We start from the raw sequence: 18,604 nt of genomic DNA on the forward strand, positions 1-18,604 counted from the left end.
GTTTCACTTCAATTGTTTTAATTCACTTTACGACAAAACGAGTGATATAATATTACAAATATTATACTCTCATTGTATAGCAGCATTTAAAACATCACAACAAACAAAAGCACGACATCACCGTCAACACAACTCGATGAACTCGTATAATATGTTTGGATTGAACGAAAATTATCTCTAATTAATATAGCATATAAATACAACAGCTAGTTTATTACAGTGATATTCCGAAGTCAACAACACAATTAATAAATCCGTGGCTCGGAAGATAACGTTATGACTTATAATAAATTGAAAATAAAAAATGTATAATTACTTATATCGGTCGTTGAGGAAGGGCTAATTATTTTTAATTAAAGAAGTATTTTAATAAAGTTGAAAAACAACTCGATAGCTAATCTATTCGTTTGAAATTTGTATGGTCGCTTAATATGAAACAATAAAATACGTATTATTATGTTTAGGAGTAGATAAATTGCAATAGCTATGCTAGAAGAAGCCGATGAATCAGAACGATTACCCGTATAATAAGATTGATTACACTTTTATCGGCAGTCTATTGAAAAACAGACAATTATCCAATGAACAGTGCACGTTTATCACGGATTCTTATATATTAATATGTTTAATCATACTCAGTCAAACGAATGGACTCGAATTGGTTGAAATCCTATAACGGACAGATTATAATCCGCACATAGACATGACATTCCCACCTTACTAGTAAGACACTTTCATTCTGCGATCAGTATTTAAATGTTAAATATTACAACCGAGTCGTATTAATTTTGTCGGTTTCGGATGATACAATGACCGTTGCAAATCAATACGAGGATAATACACAATAACGTAAGTACCGATCAAATAGACGCCAAGCGAACCGCACAGGCTCGTAGTTGTTTTTTATTGTTATTCATATATCGTGTGTTTAGTTCCCATTTCTCGGTGCTCAAGACTTGTTTTTTTACATACGTTTTAAAATTACAGGGTTGTACACATTTCGTGTTACAGCCGCTTATTAAAAAAATATTTAATTGGACAAAAGTGAATGACAGATTTGCGTCAAACCCGCGTTTTCAATATATGTAATCATTTGGGCAATTGAATCAGCCACGTGATCCTAAGGAAAAAGTATATGAATTATTATCTTTACAAAAGAAAAAACAATACTCGTATACACTGATTTCCACACAAAAATATACATAACTTTTTCTATTAATGTTATTGCACTGGAAATAGTTGATAATTATTGACTAATGTCTTTGCATAGTTATCTTCTTTAATACAAGGAAAAAATATTGTACACAAACAACTAATAGAAGAGAATGTTTTTATGAATTTTATAGTTTTATTGATAAATTCAGTAAAAATGTATAAGTACACACTACACGATTTATTTACAATATTTGAAAAGTGAAAATAGTAGGTTACGTTAAATAGTAAGATTAATACGCAGTTTGACAATTTATTTAAACATAAACTAAATAATTTGGTACACACTCTAAATACAAGATTTAAACCACCCTATATATAAAATAAACATAATATTTAATTTAATAAAATGTTATTATTTTTATTATCGAGCTATGAGCTTTTGAGAAGTGTTTACCGATATTCATAGGTCCTCGAGTAGCTTATTAAACGTTGACGCTTCACGGTTTACAGAAATATTGATAGGTCGTACAAGACTGCAACAACATACAAATTATAATATAATTGCAGTTTATTTTTTCTGTACACAAGTATGGAACTGTGTAAAATGTGAGGTACTTTGGAAACTAGCCAACCGCAAGAATAATGAAGCGAGACAAGACTAGGCTCCTTTTGAAGCTCGTGAGTTCAACTTAAATTATAACATACACAATTTTGACATCGTTTTATTTCTATAATATGTGACTTACAAATTGCTTGTCATATTTATGTTTTTTTCCATATTATACAGGTGCTTTGTACGGGTGTGATAAGTGTTTACTCATTCGTCATGAGCTCCTCCCTTATATATTCGTCGATACTTTTAGCACAGCTTCATGATCCATTATCTACCATACAAATCGACAACAATACGGCGTCGTGGATAGGTAATTGTTTAAATTGGATACTGAAATATTTAAAACTAAAGAAAACAAGTCTATTTTTTATATTTTTTAAAATATATTTACTATAATTAGTTATATCTAATAATAATAAGGTACTCTATTTTTATCTAAAAATATAGTAGGACTAGGTACTTAGATGTTATTATCTAGCTGTTACTATATTATTATCACGAATATTTAAATTTTTGATTATGTATTGATATCTAAAAATGTAAGGAAAAAAGCATTGCATGCAATTAGTACACATTATACTATTGAATAAATAATTGGTTAATTGCAAGTATAAAGATCTCGTCATTCTGTAAATCTGTTTTTTGAAAATATTACATCTATTATGCTTATTATTCTACATTGTAACAGTTTGCATAAACAAAAAAACAAAACAAAAGTTTATTTATAGTTTGTTAAACGTTTAATAATGTATTTTATTTTATTTTTAGCTAGCATACCAAACTTGGTTGGTCCCGTTGGTTTGATTGTAACTGGATTGATAACGGACAAAATTGGCAGGAAAAAAATTTTGCAGTTCACTTACATACCGATTATCCTGAGTTGGCTCTTGCTAATTTTCGCCAATGACACCAACTGTATTTTAATTGCAAGAATCCTTTTAGGCTATTCTTACGGTAGATATTAATCGAAATTACAATAATAATGTAATGAAATTATGAAATGAATAATAAGTGTTTTAAACGGTTTTTAACTGATATTACTATTTTTAATTAATTTAACCCTAGATAATATGATGATTTAAATAACTAATGTACTGACTATAATATAAATAATGAGTTTTAGAATGAGTTCAATACCAAAAAAATTAGGATTTTATCGTATTTGTAGAGATGTAATGTTCTGGTAATATTCGTCGACATTAAATAGATGCTTAGCTAAAAGCCAAAACAGTAAGGGGACGTTGCACCCCTATATAATAGCACCAAAATAATACTTTTGTATTTCCAATGGTATGAAGTCAGGGATGGGCAAAATACAGTATCTTTCGACTAAATACAAAATACTATTATCTTATAACTTAAGATAATTGTATTTTGTATTTAGTCGAAAAGATACTGTATTTTTCCCATCCCTGTATGAAGTCTACAACGCACGCAGGGATATAAATTATAAATTGTTTGAAAGATGAGAACTTTAACTAAGCTTTGTTGGAATTAGATTTTAATTTTAAGATATATACATTTGAATAATTAAAAAAATGCCCTTTCTTTATGCCATATTGTTCCATATTTTGAATATGGAACAATAAATTGGATATACAACTATCGAAAATTGGTTTTCAACAAAACATGGAAAAGTTCTCACCTACAACATTAATAATTAGGTTTTTTACTCTAAAACCACCCAGTAAGTCGTGTTTTTGGAATTAGTAAACTATGTTTAAATGAAAAAAATATTTAAAATCGATGATAAAGATGCTGCGATAGTCCGAAAAATAAATTAACTGCCTAAAAAGGATACTTATTACTAAGCTAATAATTACAAATTACAATTTAAGCTTTAAATTGAGATTTTGCAAAAAATTGCCTATAACCAACTCCTTAATAAATAGCGGTACGACGTCCCCTTAATTTTTGGTTTGAACTTCACGAAGAGTTGCCCGTAACATATATATATTATGACACAATATAGTAGGTGATATCTACCGTTCTAAACTATCAATGCTTTTTCTTTTTATAGTGTAGGTTTTTTAAATGACCCTATTTATATATATATAGGGTGATCACTAATCAACATTATAATTAGCAGTATTTTTCATAAAATTATTTTTTTTAGGTAAAAAAAGATGCAAATAAAATTTTTATTTCATTTAATGATCAAGAATTGTTTTTAATATTCAAGCTACAAATATTAGCTTGAAGGATGATTTTAGGGGGTAATCATTTTAAAAGATATCAAAAAGCAGCTTACGCCTGAACATTTAAATGCTTTCAACTTATGATATACTGTTTCTGGTACACAGTCCAGTCTGTAGTTTCTAATGACTACTTTTATACAAATTTGGCTAGGTTTTTTTACAATTTTACGAATAACTAAAGAAAGAAGATATATTTATTATGATATTAAATTAGATAAGTATACTCTACTGTTTTTTTTTTCAATAAACTGGACATTTAAATTTAGGATATAGACCAGTTTGGAGAAAATTAAAACAATAAATTAGGATCTCAAGTCACATAAACTAGATTTATTACGGTTACTGTTTAATCATCTTCTAAAATCTTCTTAAAAATATGTTTTAACTAAGTTTAGCCGATTAATTAAATAGGTATTTTTAATGGCTAAAAATTTAATAATCCTGTATAATAAAACCATTTAGCCAAACACAGTTTTATAAAATGTGATGTTTTTCTTCTAGGCTGCGGCATAGTGGTATTCATGTACGTGTCTGAAACCTGCCCTACGGTCTACCGGCCACTTTTTCTGGCCATTATCAACGTGTTCACCGGTAGTAGTATGTTTTGCGCCTCGGTAATGGGTATGTACTTAAATTGGCGAACGATGGCGGCTGTGTACGGCACGATCAGCTTGTTTGGCGCGATTGGCCTGTTAGCCGTACCGGAACCGCCGATGTGGCTCAGATCTCGCGGCCGGACAGAAGAAGCGTTGCGGGCTGAAAGGTGGTTAGGCGAGCAAGTACAGCAGGACGACAATGGCGGTGACAACGAAAAGCCTTTCACAGTGACCACGCGACCCAAATGCCCGACAGAGTGGTCCGCGTACACCGGTCCCACCGTCTGGAAGCCCGCGGTGTACGGGCTCACGTTCTTGTTCCTGCAGCAATGCACTGGCATCTATGTCCTAATTTCTTATTCAGTAGACGTACTTCGGGACGTCGGCATTCCTATGGACGGTCTGACAGTCACAGCATTTCTATCATTCGCCAGGATGGGCGGCAGTTTGACGTTCGCTGTTCTGTCGGGCGTTAGGCGGAGAACCCTGACCACCGTCTCGTGCTTGGGTATGTTTTCTGGACTAGCCGTCATCGTCAGTTACTTGTACTTGTTTGAAGGCGTCTCAGATCCGCCGTACGGTAACGCACTTATCATCGCCTTTTTCGTGTACGTCTACTTTTCCCTGTTGGGAATGCTGCCTCTACCTTGGAGCCTCACCGGTGAACTCTTTCCTATGCCTGTCAAAGGTAAGTACACGCGCCAATCAGCATTATATAACCAGGTTTTACGTTCTAAACGCCATTAAAGTTGTACATTTTTGTCAGGTTTCACAGACAGGCGTTATAGCCCAGTACACAACATTTGTTGTATAGCTTTATAATTGATACTTCTAATTTATTTATTGCCAATTAAAGCCGTATCGTACAATATTTTATGATGCGGTTGACTACATATTTTACACTGCCCCGAAAGTGTAGGTATACAAAAAGCTAGCACAGTAGGGTCGAGGCATAGTGAGGACGGAGGATATTATGGCTGGGTACCTACCCAAAGATGCGTATAACGCTGCATGTTTGGAAATAATCACATTTTCACACAAAAGTTATTATTCAGAATTATTTTTAATGGTAAATTCATTTAAAGATCAACAAAAAAGCACTTTAAAGACAATTAATAAACAAACAAAAATTATTCAACTTGTACAATACAGTAACTCAATCTTATAATCTTCGGTCTTCTATTAAAAAAAATAATTAAATCATATTTTTATGAAATACAGGAGGACTTTTTAGTTCATACACTCAAAGAACAAATTGATTCTGGTTTAATATTGTATGGAGCTCTTAGCAAAATATGAGAATAGCTTAGCAAAATCTAATGTGCCAACTTGATCTATGGGCTATGGTTTATATAATATTATTGTTTAAGCAGTATATGAGACGGGATGAACCGCCGTTGTTGGTGCGGATATTTAAATAAATTAAACACTTCGAAAGCGGCGTTAGAGACAGCCCCAGGGTCAAATAACAGTAGGTACGAGTATATTAAAAATTAAAATGATAATACATTAATGTCAATATTTGCACCACGGGGAAGATTAACCGACGTGTCGGGTCCGAGAAAACTGACAAGTGGACTCATTAAATCTATGCACTGGCTATTAATAATGAGTTATGCACAGCTACAAAACGCAAATTGTGTATACGGTATGTTTGCCAGTCTGCCACAAAAAAAGTTGAAAGTCTGATAACGGCTACATGACGTATTAAGGTCAATTCACACACAGTGCTTGACTTGGGGGGGGGCGCAGGGGGACTGAGTACCTCAACTAATTTTTTGGATATTCTAGCGACCCTACTTCTTTTTTAAAGGGGAACGCATGGGACAGGTTGCTATTTAGTCTTACCTATATTTATTAAGTTGCTCAACTTAAATGTTTGTGTTAAATATATAAATCTTACAAAATGTTCTAATATTTACAAAATGTATTGATATCTCATATCTGATACGTATATTTTATTTTGCAATCAATATTTCATTATCACTTATCAGTGACTACGCGACGGCAAAACGTTTCCCGTTCGTGCCCGCCAATCGTCATGTTAGTCTCGTTGCGAAACGTTACCGTTTAAACTTTAAATACGCTGTCTAGAGAAGTACCGTCATTGATTAAATACCGGGTGATTACAAAAGAATAAATCGGTTTCAAATCTGTATTTTTTAAACGGTACAAGCTACAGAGCTGCGCGACCTCTTAAAATGACCGCTATAACCTCAAGTTTTTTTAAAAATAAAAAAAAATCATAAATGTTCAATGTGTCCTCCTTGAGTAACCCAAACAATGTCAAGTCGGTATGCAAATTTCCTCCCACACTCTGTGGAGCATGTCAGTAGTTACTGTCTGCACAGCCAAAGTTACGCGTGCCTTCAAATCGTTTTTGTTCACAAGCAATGGCGGCACAAAGACTTTTCCTTTGACGTATCCCCACAAAAAAAAATCACATGGCCAATCTTTCAACATTTAAAGGTACAGTGGCTTCATTAAAAAAAATGGTCCATACACTTTCTCATGAGACATCGCGCAAAACACGTTAACTTTTGGCGAGTCTCTTAAGTGTTGCAGGGTTGTGTGTGGATTTTGTTCACCACAAATTATCCTAGCGGTAGCCTAATCTAACTTGAGGTTACAGCGGCCATTTTAAGAGGTAGTGCAACTCTGTAGCTTGTACCTACCGTTTAGAAAATTCAGATATTTGAAACCGACTTATTCTTTTTTAATTCCCTGTACAATTGTATTTATATTTACATTTCATCAATGGTACCGTGGAATTTTTTAAATGAAGATTGAAGTTATACTTAGATAATTTTTATATTATTCTTTTTTGTTTAATGGTTTTTTATTAATGTTCCTTAGGGCGCCGTTAAAGGGGGTGTGGGGGATATTAAAATGCTAGGGACGCTACTTTTTTAAAAGTATCTAGAGTACCTCTACTACTTTTTCTCAAGTCAAGCACTGTTCACACATATCAGTGACGCGACAGTGCCTTGACCGGCCCGTATTCCAACCGACGATGTTAAAAATATTCTTTTGGGAATTTGAATGGGGCTGTTTACACTCGTTCGATACGTGTCCGTGCCGATACAAGTAGTGATGTCGCCGTGAACGTATGATTAGTTTCGGACGATATTTTTCACTTTTCACGGACGTGAAAAACGGTGAGACGTTCTCTTGGTGTGATAGCTTTTCTCCAGTGTGTCTTAAGTTTTACGAATACTTTAAAATGTCGGAAAATGTCGTTTAACTTACTGTTGAACAAATAGGAAGTTTATCTAAAAACACAAGATCCAACAAGTGTTGGTGAGATAAACTACTCCGATAATATATAGACGTGATACAAGAAAAAATCGATTCAGTGATTTAAGGGATAACGTGGGCCCAGTTAAAAAAATAGAAATATATTGTATAATTTTCAATACTTCTGAGCTCTGCATCAAAGTTAAAAATACTCCAAAACAGACAGTATATCCGAATCAAAAGAATATTTTGTGACCCATTAAATTTAACAAATAGGACCATAAAAATGGTTATTTGGTGTTAGCTTTACTCCAAAACTAAAACTACAATTCTATTCAACGCCTTAATTAGTACTAATTATTTAACTCATTTGATTTGTTATAGCTGTAAGCAAAAACACAATAGTTCATAATTCTTTGTAATATTTGTATATGTCTACTAATTGTATTACGTTACATGTTTCAATTATTTTTATTGATATATTATTTGCAAACAGGTATTATGAACGCAGTGGTTCAGTCTGCTGGATACGAAATGCTGTTTGGCGCTACAAAAGTCTATCCAATGTTGGTTTCAATGCTAGGCATAAAAATAGTATGGGCAATTTTCACCGGTTCTTGTTTATTGACTGCCATGTACGGTTGGTTTTTATTGCCAGAGACCAAAGGAAAATCGTTGGATGAAATCTTAGAGGGCTTCGAACCAAAAATCAAAAAATCCCATAACACTTCTGTAACGTAATTCTTTAACTCGTTATTATTTAGTTGTAATTTTTTTATTATTTAGTTTTTTTACGTTGTCCAAGTTCTATGTATATTGTACAATATGTAAATATATTTTTTATGTGTGTTCAAAATGTAATTTAATTATACTAATGTATATATCGTTTACTTTGAATTTTTTCTAAAAATAACTTTAAAGGATACGCTACGATGCAAATTTGTTAATAGCACACTTCCTAATATTCCTAATATTCGAAGATTTCATTTTCTTAACTCAACTTCTCATTGTACTAGTTAAAACTGTACTGATTTTTATTTCAATTAAGCATATTAACGAATAGATTGTTGACTTTTTAACCAGTTCATTTTTATTATCAATTCGACAGACATTCGATTTAGAGCCAATGTGGTTTTACTTTTGTAGATCACATGTGATTGGTTATTATACTTTTCAACGATTTTCTAATTTGCAATTTGTGACTAATTGGGTTACGCTGAATGTTTGGGGCTAGTGTTCTAATTCGTTTTAAAAACTATTTCATACCAGTCATATACCTAGGTGAAAATCGAATTGATCAATAAACATCAGTGGCGGTCTTTTTTGCCGGCAAGTGTTGTTCTTATCTTTTTTTATTTATTCTAAAAAATAATATATATATATACTGTTCAAGTTGTTTAAAAATCTATGATTAGAAAAAAGTAATACCTATCCTTAAGAGATTTACAGTGGTTAAATCCTCGTGGGACACCCTGTATATGTAATTGACTAATAAGAATAATTGTAGTGTGTGTTTAATTTAATGAACCGGCGTGATATTTCATGGTAATATGACTTAATTATCTTAAAAATTACTGAAGTAGCTTCTAATAAAAAAAATAAACTGAACACTTAATTTTTACATTGATAACTCTTTCGAGAGTTCATATGTTACTATCTCTTATGAGCACTTATAAGATAAATAACTGCTTGTCATTTTATACTAAGCATAGATGTACACACTACACAGAAGTATTTCGAAGGGGATAAAACAAAATTTGGAGATGATCCCCCTTCTCTCAAAAGTACTATACCCCCCTTGCCTCTAAAAAAAATCTACATTTTTTTAAGTTATAACTAAAAAATTAATTAAAATAATGTATGTGGTAATCGTAAACAAATTATTATGTAGTTAGCTATCGACAAACTAACAATCCGTTCCACCCATATTATGTTATGCTAATCAATAATGACAATGCATGACAATTACTGCGATTTATTGTCTACCTCAATTAGCTTATTAATTGTATTTTGGTTATTATATATTGACCATTCCACGCCCAATTGTATCCTATTTCAGATTTTTTTTTCTAGTAAAAAGTTTTCTTCTAGTAAATATTATATATTTCTTCTTATTGATTTAATCTGTTAACTAATAATTGTAATTTACAAATATTTGCTTCAATATAATTATTATTTTTATCAAATCATTAATGATAATCATATTAATTATAAGTTAGAATTATATCTATACTCCTAACTTCACATACCTTCCTATGCGGAGCCAATCTATTTGGTACCCAAATGGTACCTGACAAGAATCATCCAAGTACCTGTTTAGGTACCACCTGTTTAGAGTCCTATAATAATCTATATAGTAATTACCCATTAGAGTGCAATTTAATCTTCTGAGATGTACCTACTCTAAGCCCATTTAGTTCATCACAGTCCAACGGACTTCCTAAAACTTTTCCACGCTAATCAGAGAGTAAGTAAATAAGAACTTCCTGTGTAGTCATCAAGTTTGAATGGACTATCGCACTTGAAATAAAAAGCTATGTACTGTGGTATGTGAGCAGAGATGAGCAAAATTGGTACTGTAATATATTTAAAGTATAAAATAAAAATTAGCCGATAGGCTTCTGTTAACTTTTTGAAATATATTAAGTAAACTAGTTAGGTATCGCTATTTTAAATACAAAATAATTAGCGCGTATTCATTATTTACTATTAGGATTCAACATACAATTTATAAACACTTGAATAACCTAATTACACACTTAAATAATAATTAATAGATATAAATTACAATTACTTACCATTATTACACAATTTAATACATATTAATTAATGTCATACAACGTATGGCGGTGAAGTAACCACAAGAGAAAGAAAGTCGATAAATGAAATCATATTTTTGAAAAATTTATTTAGTATTCATTTAAATGGCTCCTGCGCCTGAGTTTTTAATTATTTATAATAAAAAAAATATAGGATTATCATGCCATTCTTACAAATACAATGAGTATTCTGCAATTGTTTAAGACTATCATAATAATTAATTATTGCATAATCAATGTTTAGCTAACCCATAGTCCGTTTGAGTAGGAACGAGTCCTGACGGACCATTTTTAAAAAAGAAAGCGAGAAAGCCGATAATCTTATTTTTTTAATAAATATTGTAAAAGTTTAACGATATGATTCATAATATTATAATGCTTAATGGATATATCAGTGTCGTCTGTCCTGTAAACACGGCACTGGTTTAAAGGATAAACTAACATAGCAGATCTTATGCAAGGTTTACTGGACTGGACATAGTTGGACTCGTCGATTTAATAGTTAATCATATACAGTAGTTTCCTTATCAAAACGTCTTATACACAATATTTTGTACTTTAAAATGATTACGTAGGATTAAATGTTATTTATTGATATTGTTTAATTTTATCAACAGCTATTAATACAGGTATTCACGATTAGTATTAGGTATTTTATGTTTTTAAAAGGCATAACATATTTATAACTATCATGCCAATCATTTTTCAATTTTCAAATTATTCAATTTTTACACAACGTGTTTGTTAGTGTTTCTACAAAACTTAACTACCTCTCTGTATCCAAGGAAAAACATCACGAGCTTGTCAACATACAACCGCGTTTGTTTTTTTGGGAATATATAGTTCAACTATTATTTGTATATTAATTGCTGTTGTGTAAAAATGGCATCCCAGTATAGAGTAAGTGTGCAACATTATTGTTATTAAAAGCATAAATGTACCAAATCGGTTTTTGTTTGTTCTATTGTCAGCCTTTAGACTCGCGCCGCGAAGAATTCCAAGACTATTTGGAACGTTCCGGCGTCTTGGACACTATCACTAAAGTGTTTCTTATGTTGTACAACGAGCCGGAAAAACCATCTAATCCAATCGAGTGAGTGTAATCGTTAGACTAAACGCCTGTGTCGATCAAAATTATATTACACTACTCATAGTCGTTAGGCGTAAGAACTACTAGCCACTAGCAGCTTATTAGGCTAATTTTATGTTATGTAGCTCCTAAGTTTATAGCTGATATTTAATAATAAACTTATTTTACAGATATGTAAGGAAGAATTTGTACTCAAACAATCCAGATGAGCAAGAAATAGCCCAGTTAAAGCCAAAAATCGAGGAGGCAAACGCTAAATTGGTTAAATTGCAAATTGCTCGGGATGAGCTTAAGGCCTTGCTGGAAGATACCGAGCAAGATAGTGGAATCGGTAATGCGAATGGAGATGGTAAATTAGCAGACGGTAAAGGAATGTTATGGCCTGGCGAAGAAGAAGGGACAGTAGACGGCGAAGCTAGTGTACGTTACTTGGATAGTGACTAATGTACTATGTAGTTATTATTCCATTACATTTTTTTCAATCTAACAGTAATTATTTAACATGCTACAACAAAATAAAACTTTGCCTAAATGTGTACGTCAGTTTAATTAAAAATGTTTATTTCCAAATCAAGTTAGTAATTATTATTATTAATAAAATATTGCAAATTTTTTTAAAAATACGATTTTATATGAAAATAAGCAGGATTTAGTTTGCCAGGGCTAAGTAAAATAATTACAAATAAGATTAAAAAAAAGTCAGTACTCCAGGCTGTATGTTGTAAAGCTTTAGCATACCCCGTCTCGTTTTTTTTTTGGGATCTACAGTCCCAGATCCAGTTCCAATCGTGAAAATGTTTAATAGCGTTCCCAGAATCGTGGTACATAGAATACATAGAATCATCACCTACCATTCGCTCGAGTACCATGGTTACAAACCAAGTGTTACTTTGGGTAAGCAACGAAAACTATTTCGTATTTATAGTACAAAATTCGTGTTTGAGGCCTTCCTTAGGGGTGGAATTTTTGAAAAGTACTATGCCAGTTACCTTTGCGTGAGTGTGCTCATCAACTTTCCAAAGTTTCATGGCGATCGTATGAATGGTGTACTAACGCAAAAAGGACAAACAGACATACATTAATTTTTATATATATAGAACATTGAATAAAGTAAAAAAAAAACTAAAATTAATGTGAGGCGGAAAGGAAAAGAGGCCATTTTATCTCGTGAATTCAAATAACAAGACAGGCCAAAACATTGATCAGGGACGGAAAAACAAATTCAAGATAAGAGAATGACTCTGTTCTAAATATGTTCAGGATTTAGTGCAGAGTTTGGAATAATCAAAACCCAAAATTTGATTTTTGCGAGGTCCCTTTTTTCTTTTTGCCTCGCAAATAACGGTTTTATGGTCCCGGGCACGGTTGTCTACTAGACAACTGTGTAGTAGACAACCGTGGTCCCGGGTATTTATCTTTTAACTGGACAGCACAAAATAGCTTACTTCGAATGTTCCAAACATAATAAATTAGAACTTTGTTAACTTAAAATTATTTAAATATATACTGTAAATGTAGTTTTGATTTAAGATCTTGCATTAGAGTTAAACTTGAACCAATGACCTTTATATGGTCCTTCGCAAACTTTTGCTTAATAAGACCACTGTGGCCAACAAAACTATTTCAACAGATAAAAATTTTTAAAATGTACAGAATGTTATGCAATTTTTATAGAGTTATGATTTTTTAGATACTGCCATTCCATTTTCTTCGTGCCAGGTTATGTGGCTGATATTTTTGAACCAGTCGACCAAAAAACTTTTGCATATTCCTTCACGTATTAATCACCAAAAAATTCTCTTTTATTTATTTTATATAAGCAGGTAGGTTAGTATATAGGTAAAAGTAGGTCAATATCTCAGTTTTTTGATCAGATAATAATGAAAATAATTCATTAAAACAAGTTCTATAAATTTAATATTTTATTCGTTTCTTTCGAATGCTTCGTCCTGAACTTTTTCGTCCTCTTCCTTGGCCTGATCGCCTTTATGTTTGCCATTGGGCTTGTCAACTGAACCCATCTCACTTTCAAAGTCATTAATGGATCGTATGGCGAGAGGAGGCCCTACTCTCCTACCCATCACCTTGGCCACATAATTTCCTGGTTGCATTTCGCTAAAAAATGCCACTTCTTCGCCCCATGCATTTTTGGATACCCATCCGGCATACATAAACTCGTAAAGGGTTTCCATACCCATGGATTCAGCGTAATCTTGACTAGATTTGCTAGTAAAAATGGCGACAATCACGTTCGTGTCGAACCACTCAAATTCGGGCAGTTGTTTGAACATAGCAACCTCTAATAATTTTGACCCAATGCCTAAAAGTCATAAACAACGTCATTGCAAGTTTTCATGTGTTAAAAATTGTTAAGTTACAGACGTGCAATTTATCATTTTTAGGTATAAAAAACAAAACCAAGTTCATTAAGGTACATTAGTTGATGAGGACAACAACGTTCCATATTAATTTAAGGTGTTATACATATGTAAATAGGAGAGAAAGAAATAACCACAATATAAAAACGTAATGTGATAATAAATATAGGAATAAGTACCGATAACACACCTTGACCCCGATATTGAGGAAGTACAAACCACGAATACGGCTGGAAAATACTATGGACTCCAAAATGCTTATAGACTTTGCTTTTGTCCATCAGATGACACTTAAACTTTTGTAGTTCGATCCATTTCAAGCCTTGGTAGAGCTGTAAGTAAAAAAAACTCACTGAATTTCTAGTCTCACTTGTACTTCATGAAAATTAAATCAGTACTTAGTTCACACTTTATGACATGTTATATTATTGCAAGGGCACCTACTATATAGTTTTTACCCTTTTTTTGCTGTATAAGTCATCGGCATTAAACAGCTCATTAAAACGACAAATCAAAAATCCAACTACTTTGCCTGTCTCCGTATCCACGGCGACGGTGGACATAGTATCCATTATCCAAAACCGCGACAAATACATGTACTGTTCTACAGATTCATCATCAAGGTACAACTGACAGCCATGCATAAGGGGTTCTTCATAAATATAGTTCTCCTAAATTTATTGATAAATAATAATTATTAATATTGATATTGATTTTGAAAATATAACCAATAACTATCAAACAATGCAACCATTAGGAGGACCTATACTAAACCATTACAGCAACTATCTACCTAAATTACTATTTGTCTCTTACTGTCTTGTAGAAAAATAAACATTCTTACTACAAAGCCTAAGTGATATAGTTATTAGGGAATTTTATAAAATACAAAATATTAATTTGTATTATATCTTTTTTTACAAACATATTATAAATAAATTCAGATTGGTATAAATAATATTACAAATATCAATAAAATCGTTTTATTAGTATGGTATTTCATGGTATTTTTAAGTACTCTATTAACCAATATAGAATATAAAATATACTCGAAAGTACTTGCCAATGACCTTATTATGAATAAAAAACGTACATTTCTTAATTCCGTCTATGCATTTATAGGCATTCTGTGTTATCAATATTGAGATTAAAGTTTAATGTAACTGCTATTTATAGATATAGAAATTAACCTACTAAAAGCATTTTAATTGAAAATTTTAAAATTTCAAACTGCTGAAGACTTTTATTACTTCACTATTTTAGGCCCACCCCTGGATAAACATAGAAATTATGTAAAAAATGGGATCTCAAGATTTTAAGTCTAAATAAAGTGATTTTGTATTATTAAACTAAGTGTGCTACATTTGAATTTGCACTAGAACATTCAAATTTTAATGGCGACACTATATAAATTACTTTTAAATGAATGTTCTACCTTAATCAAATTAAGAACCTCGTCGATTCGATTTAATTGAAGTTCTTGTATTTCTATCCCGATGTCTAATTTTTCCCACACCCGAGGTAGCTTCATAATTTCCATCAAGTCATCACCGTTCCAATTGTCAACTAACATTTCTTCATTTTTAAACATTTTTAAGTTTTAAAAACTACGTTTGAATTAAATTTTAAATACGGTTTCCAAGGAAGTTAACTTGTACATATACTTCTGATAGTTAAGTAACAGTATGAGCCAACACCACATATATTAGCAATACATTTTAAATAAAACAAAATATTGTTTACCGCAAGGGACCAGTTCTAGAAAACGTGATATAGGTAAACTCATCAAATTCTACTTATTATATTTTTTATTTAATTAAACAATAGTGTAGTTTTTAGATTTTGTACCGCGATCGTGAGATCTTTAAGTCCCAAAGCCTCAAATAAAATATCTCACCTATTACTTAACTAAAATCTCAATTCTTAAATTATTTATCTATGTATAAACTATTGAGTAATAATATTTAGGACTAGTCCTACCACACAACACATAGACACTATATACCTATCTTGTAAGTCCAAACAAATTAGACATTTCTTCATCGAACTAGTCTTCATGGAACTAAAAAAGATATTTCCTTTTTTTGACATCAATACGGAATACATTAATGTTTTTTTTTTCGTGTATCTGGGACCCACATTAATTTTCTCATCGTTGGACTGATAAAGACAGTCTACAAATAAGAAGACTCAAATTGAAGTTATGTGTACAAAAAATCGCAAAAAAATGTAAGCAATTTTAAAATACAGAGCGCTGTAATTTTCCGAAAAATTGTCAAAAACACTTCTAAATTGATTTAAAGTATTCTTTAAATATAACCCTAACTAATAATTATTAAAAAACAAAGTAATATCCATCAACTATTACCCCCAGAAATAGAATTTTGTATTTTTAGGAGGTGTTTTTTTAGATTCAGATATAATATTAAAAAACAGTGGTCTAGACATTCTCTTTTTATTCTAATCTTGCTATGCTATTAATTTTACAATGGGGTTTTTGTTTGCCACGCTGAACTGATAATCTTGATTAAAAGTCGTACCTATTGATTATATGTAGTTGACACATTAAAACTGAAAAGTGAAATAAAAAGCAAGTTTCTACCCCATCTGAGGGAAAGGGTTTTTTGATATTTATTTGATTTGTCAACGTATAATTATAATAATACTATGCCTAAAGAGTAAATATTCCCTATAAATTTAGAACTCATTAGATTACTTTTATAAAGGTTATAGCGCACCATAATTAAGATGGTAAAAATATGTACATTTTTTGGGTATTTTTCTAAATTTTCAAAGGAAACTGGTGTACTTTTTAAATTATTGACCTGATATATTGTAAATTTCGGATACGATTTCTGTATCTATAGAGTTGCCACATGAAGGGAATCGGTTCAACGGTTTATTGTAATTGTGAGTGCTGACTAGAAAAAGTAAAATGATAAGATATCATTATTAAAACACTAGCTTCTAAGCTCTATTGGAGCTAAAATATACGAGTATCTGTTTAATACCATTTATGACAATTAAATAATATGGAATATTTTATCCCAAACCGTACACCATTTAGAAAACATACACTCGGAATTTAATCATATTCTGATTTATGGCGACTTCCCAGCTATCCGGTGGTTGCGTGCGTGTGGTGCATAAATAAAAAAGTTGACTGGAGCTCAACTCCAAGGTATACTGGTAACAGTTTGGTATCTTCGAATATTCCAACCTGTGACTGACAGGGCATAAAATACATACACGTACGCGCACATGGGATAACTAGGAAATTGCCTTTAGTACCACAAAACCTTTTACATGCTATGAGATTTTGATAAATAGGTAATATTTTATCCACACAGAAAAAAAATTATTCGACCATATTAAGGCATACTCTGTATTTTAAGACTTTTTCGGCCGTGGACTAACAATAACAATTATTCTATACATTTTGTTCAAAGTAGGTAATTAATAGTCTTTAAAAACGTATGATTTTTCCTGAAAAGCATAGGAATGGTTTATTTAATATACCGTTAATAATGCTGTTATTGATTAAAACTATTAACTACAGAGTCTATAAAGTTACAAAAATTACAAAATATTAAAAAAATTTGCTCCGGGCGGCAAACATTGTAAACCCGGTCCGTGCGTGTTACCATAATATAATAATATATAAAAAATATAGTACACATGTCTCAGTTAAATCTGATGACGTCATTTAATACCCCTTTATTTTTTTACTAGACCTTTACTGCTGCCTAATATGACAAATCAATTGTTTATTTTGTCAAGTACTGTATTGTGCATTCTGACCCCCACAACATCGGCGACTGCATAATATGTAGTAAATAAAATTTAGCTCAAATATCAATCCTATACGGATCGTAAATAGTAAATACCTACTGACGTTGACATATTTTGTAAAACGACGCAGCCTTTAAGAAACTTGACGTTATGGCCTCTAAGGATTTATAAAAAGTTTTTACATTAGTCTATTTGAGATCTCATATTATATTCGAAGTTGACGTGTCACAAACAGATCATCCGCCATACCGATTTACACTATTTGTCAAAAAAAACTTTGTGAAAAATCATGTAAAAAGTCTAAACCTTGTACAACTTAACACTTTTGCGTTAAATTCTATGGTAACAGATAAATCATTAGGGAAAATATGTACTATGAAGCTTGAATATGATAATAGAGGTAATTAGCTTTTCAATTGTTATGTGCGGAATGTGATGTTGTAGAAAGGGTTGTTTTTTTTTAAATATAACAAACTAAAGTGACCAAGTTCGACAAAAATGATTATTACTAAACACAAAATTATTTTTAAAAAATACAAGTTCAAATGAATTTTTCAAGTTAATTTCATTAAGCGGAGTGACGTAGAGAGTGCGTGCGGGAGGTTGTTAGAAATCCGTCTGAGGAAGAAGCGTTTGATGGCTCGTAGTCTCGTATTTTTGTTGACACTCACCGTCGTTAATGGGAAACCATCAAAGGGGAGTCGGTGGCCTCACATTGTCATTATC

The 18,604-nt window shown here is 31.8% G+C and overlaps 3 protein-coding genes across 7 annotated transcripts; 2 read left to right on the forward strand and 1 right to left on the reverse strand.

The window, feature by feature from the left end:
• Positions 1 to 98: 98 nt before the first annotated feature.
• On the forward strand, positions 99 to 8,689 carry LOC126844874 (facilitated trehalose transporter Tret1-like). 4 transcript variants are annotated; one of them, XM_050583329.1, is made up of 6 exons: positions 102 to 849; positions 1,723 to 1,833; positions 1,943 to 2,078; positions 2,537 to 2,722; positions 4,468 to 5,250; positions 8,296 to 8,689. In XM_050583329.1, the coding sequence occupies exons 2-6, from the start codon at positions 1,798 to 1,800 to the stop codon at positions 8,538 to 8,540; spliced, it is 1,386 nt and encodes a 461-aa protein (XP_050439286.1). In that variant the 5' UTR covers positions 102 to 849; positions 1,723 to 1,797; the 3' UTR covers positions 8,541 to 8,689. The 4 variants fall into 4 exon arrangements, with proteins under 4 accessions (XP_050439287.1, XP_050439286.1, XP_050439284.1 ...); XM_050583327.1 differs by having other exon boundaries at positions 103 to 849; positions 1,666 to 1,833; XM_050583330.1 differs by lacking the exon at positions 1,723 to 1,833 and having other exon boundaries at positions 99 to 849.
• A 1,158-nt stretch (positions 8,690 to 9,847) lies between these two features.
• Positions 9,848 to 12,278, forward strand: LOC126844771 (c-Myc-binding protein). 2 transcript variants are annotated; one of them, XM_050583170.1, is made up of 4 exons: positions 9,848 to 9,889; positions 11,367 to 11,518; positions 11,590 to 11,711; positions 11,879 to 12,278. In XM_050583170.1, the coding sequence occupies exons 2-4, from the start codon at positions 11,501 to 11,503 to the stop codon at positions 12,150 to 12,152; spliced, it is 414 nt and encodes a 137-aa protein (XP_050439127.1). In that variant the 5' UTR covers positions 9,848 to 9,889; positions 11,367 to 11,500; the 3' UTR covers positions 12,153 to 12,278. The 2 variants fall into 2 exon arrangements, with proteins under 2 accessions (XP_050439127.1, XP_050439128.1); XM_050583171.1 differs by lacking the exon at positions 9,848 to 9,889 and having other exon boundaries at positions 11,350 to 11,518.
• A 1,352-nt stretch (positions 12,279 to 13,630) lies between these two features.
• On the reverse strand, positions 13,631 to 15,677 carry LOC126844744 (uncharacterized). The gene is made up of 4 exons (XM_050583141.1): positions 15,522 to 15,677; positions 14,545 to 14,757; positions 14,409 to 14,418; positions 13,631 to 14,028 (listed from the first exon to the last, which is right to left on the reverse strand). Exons 1-4 carry the CDS (start codon positions 15,675 to 15,677, stop codon positions 13,631 to 13,633), a joined length of 777 nt encoding a protein of 258 aa, XP_050439098.1.
• Between the last annotated feature and the right edge of the window lie 2,927 nt (positions 15,678 to 18,604).

This window comes from Adelges cooleyi, unplaced genomic scaffold (genome assembly GCF_023614345.1).
Source record: "Adelges cooleyi isolate 19-005CV unplaced genomic scaffold, UGA_ACOO_1.1 ACOO_flye_CR_arks_rails_tigmint_CR_PRNA_651, whole genome shotgun sequence".
Taxonomy (NCBI): domain Eukaryota; kingdom Metazoa; phylum Arthropoda; class Insecta; order Hemiptera; family Adelgidae; genus Adelges; species Adelges cooleyi.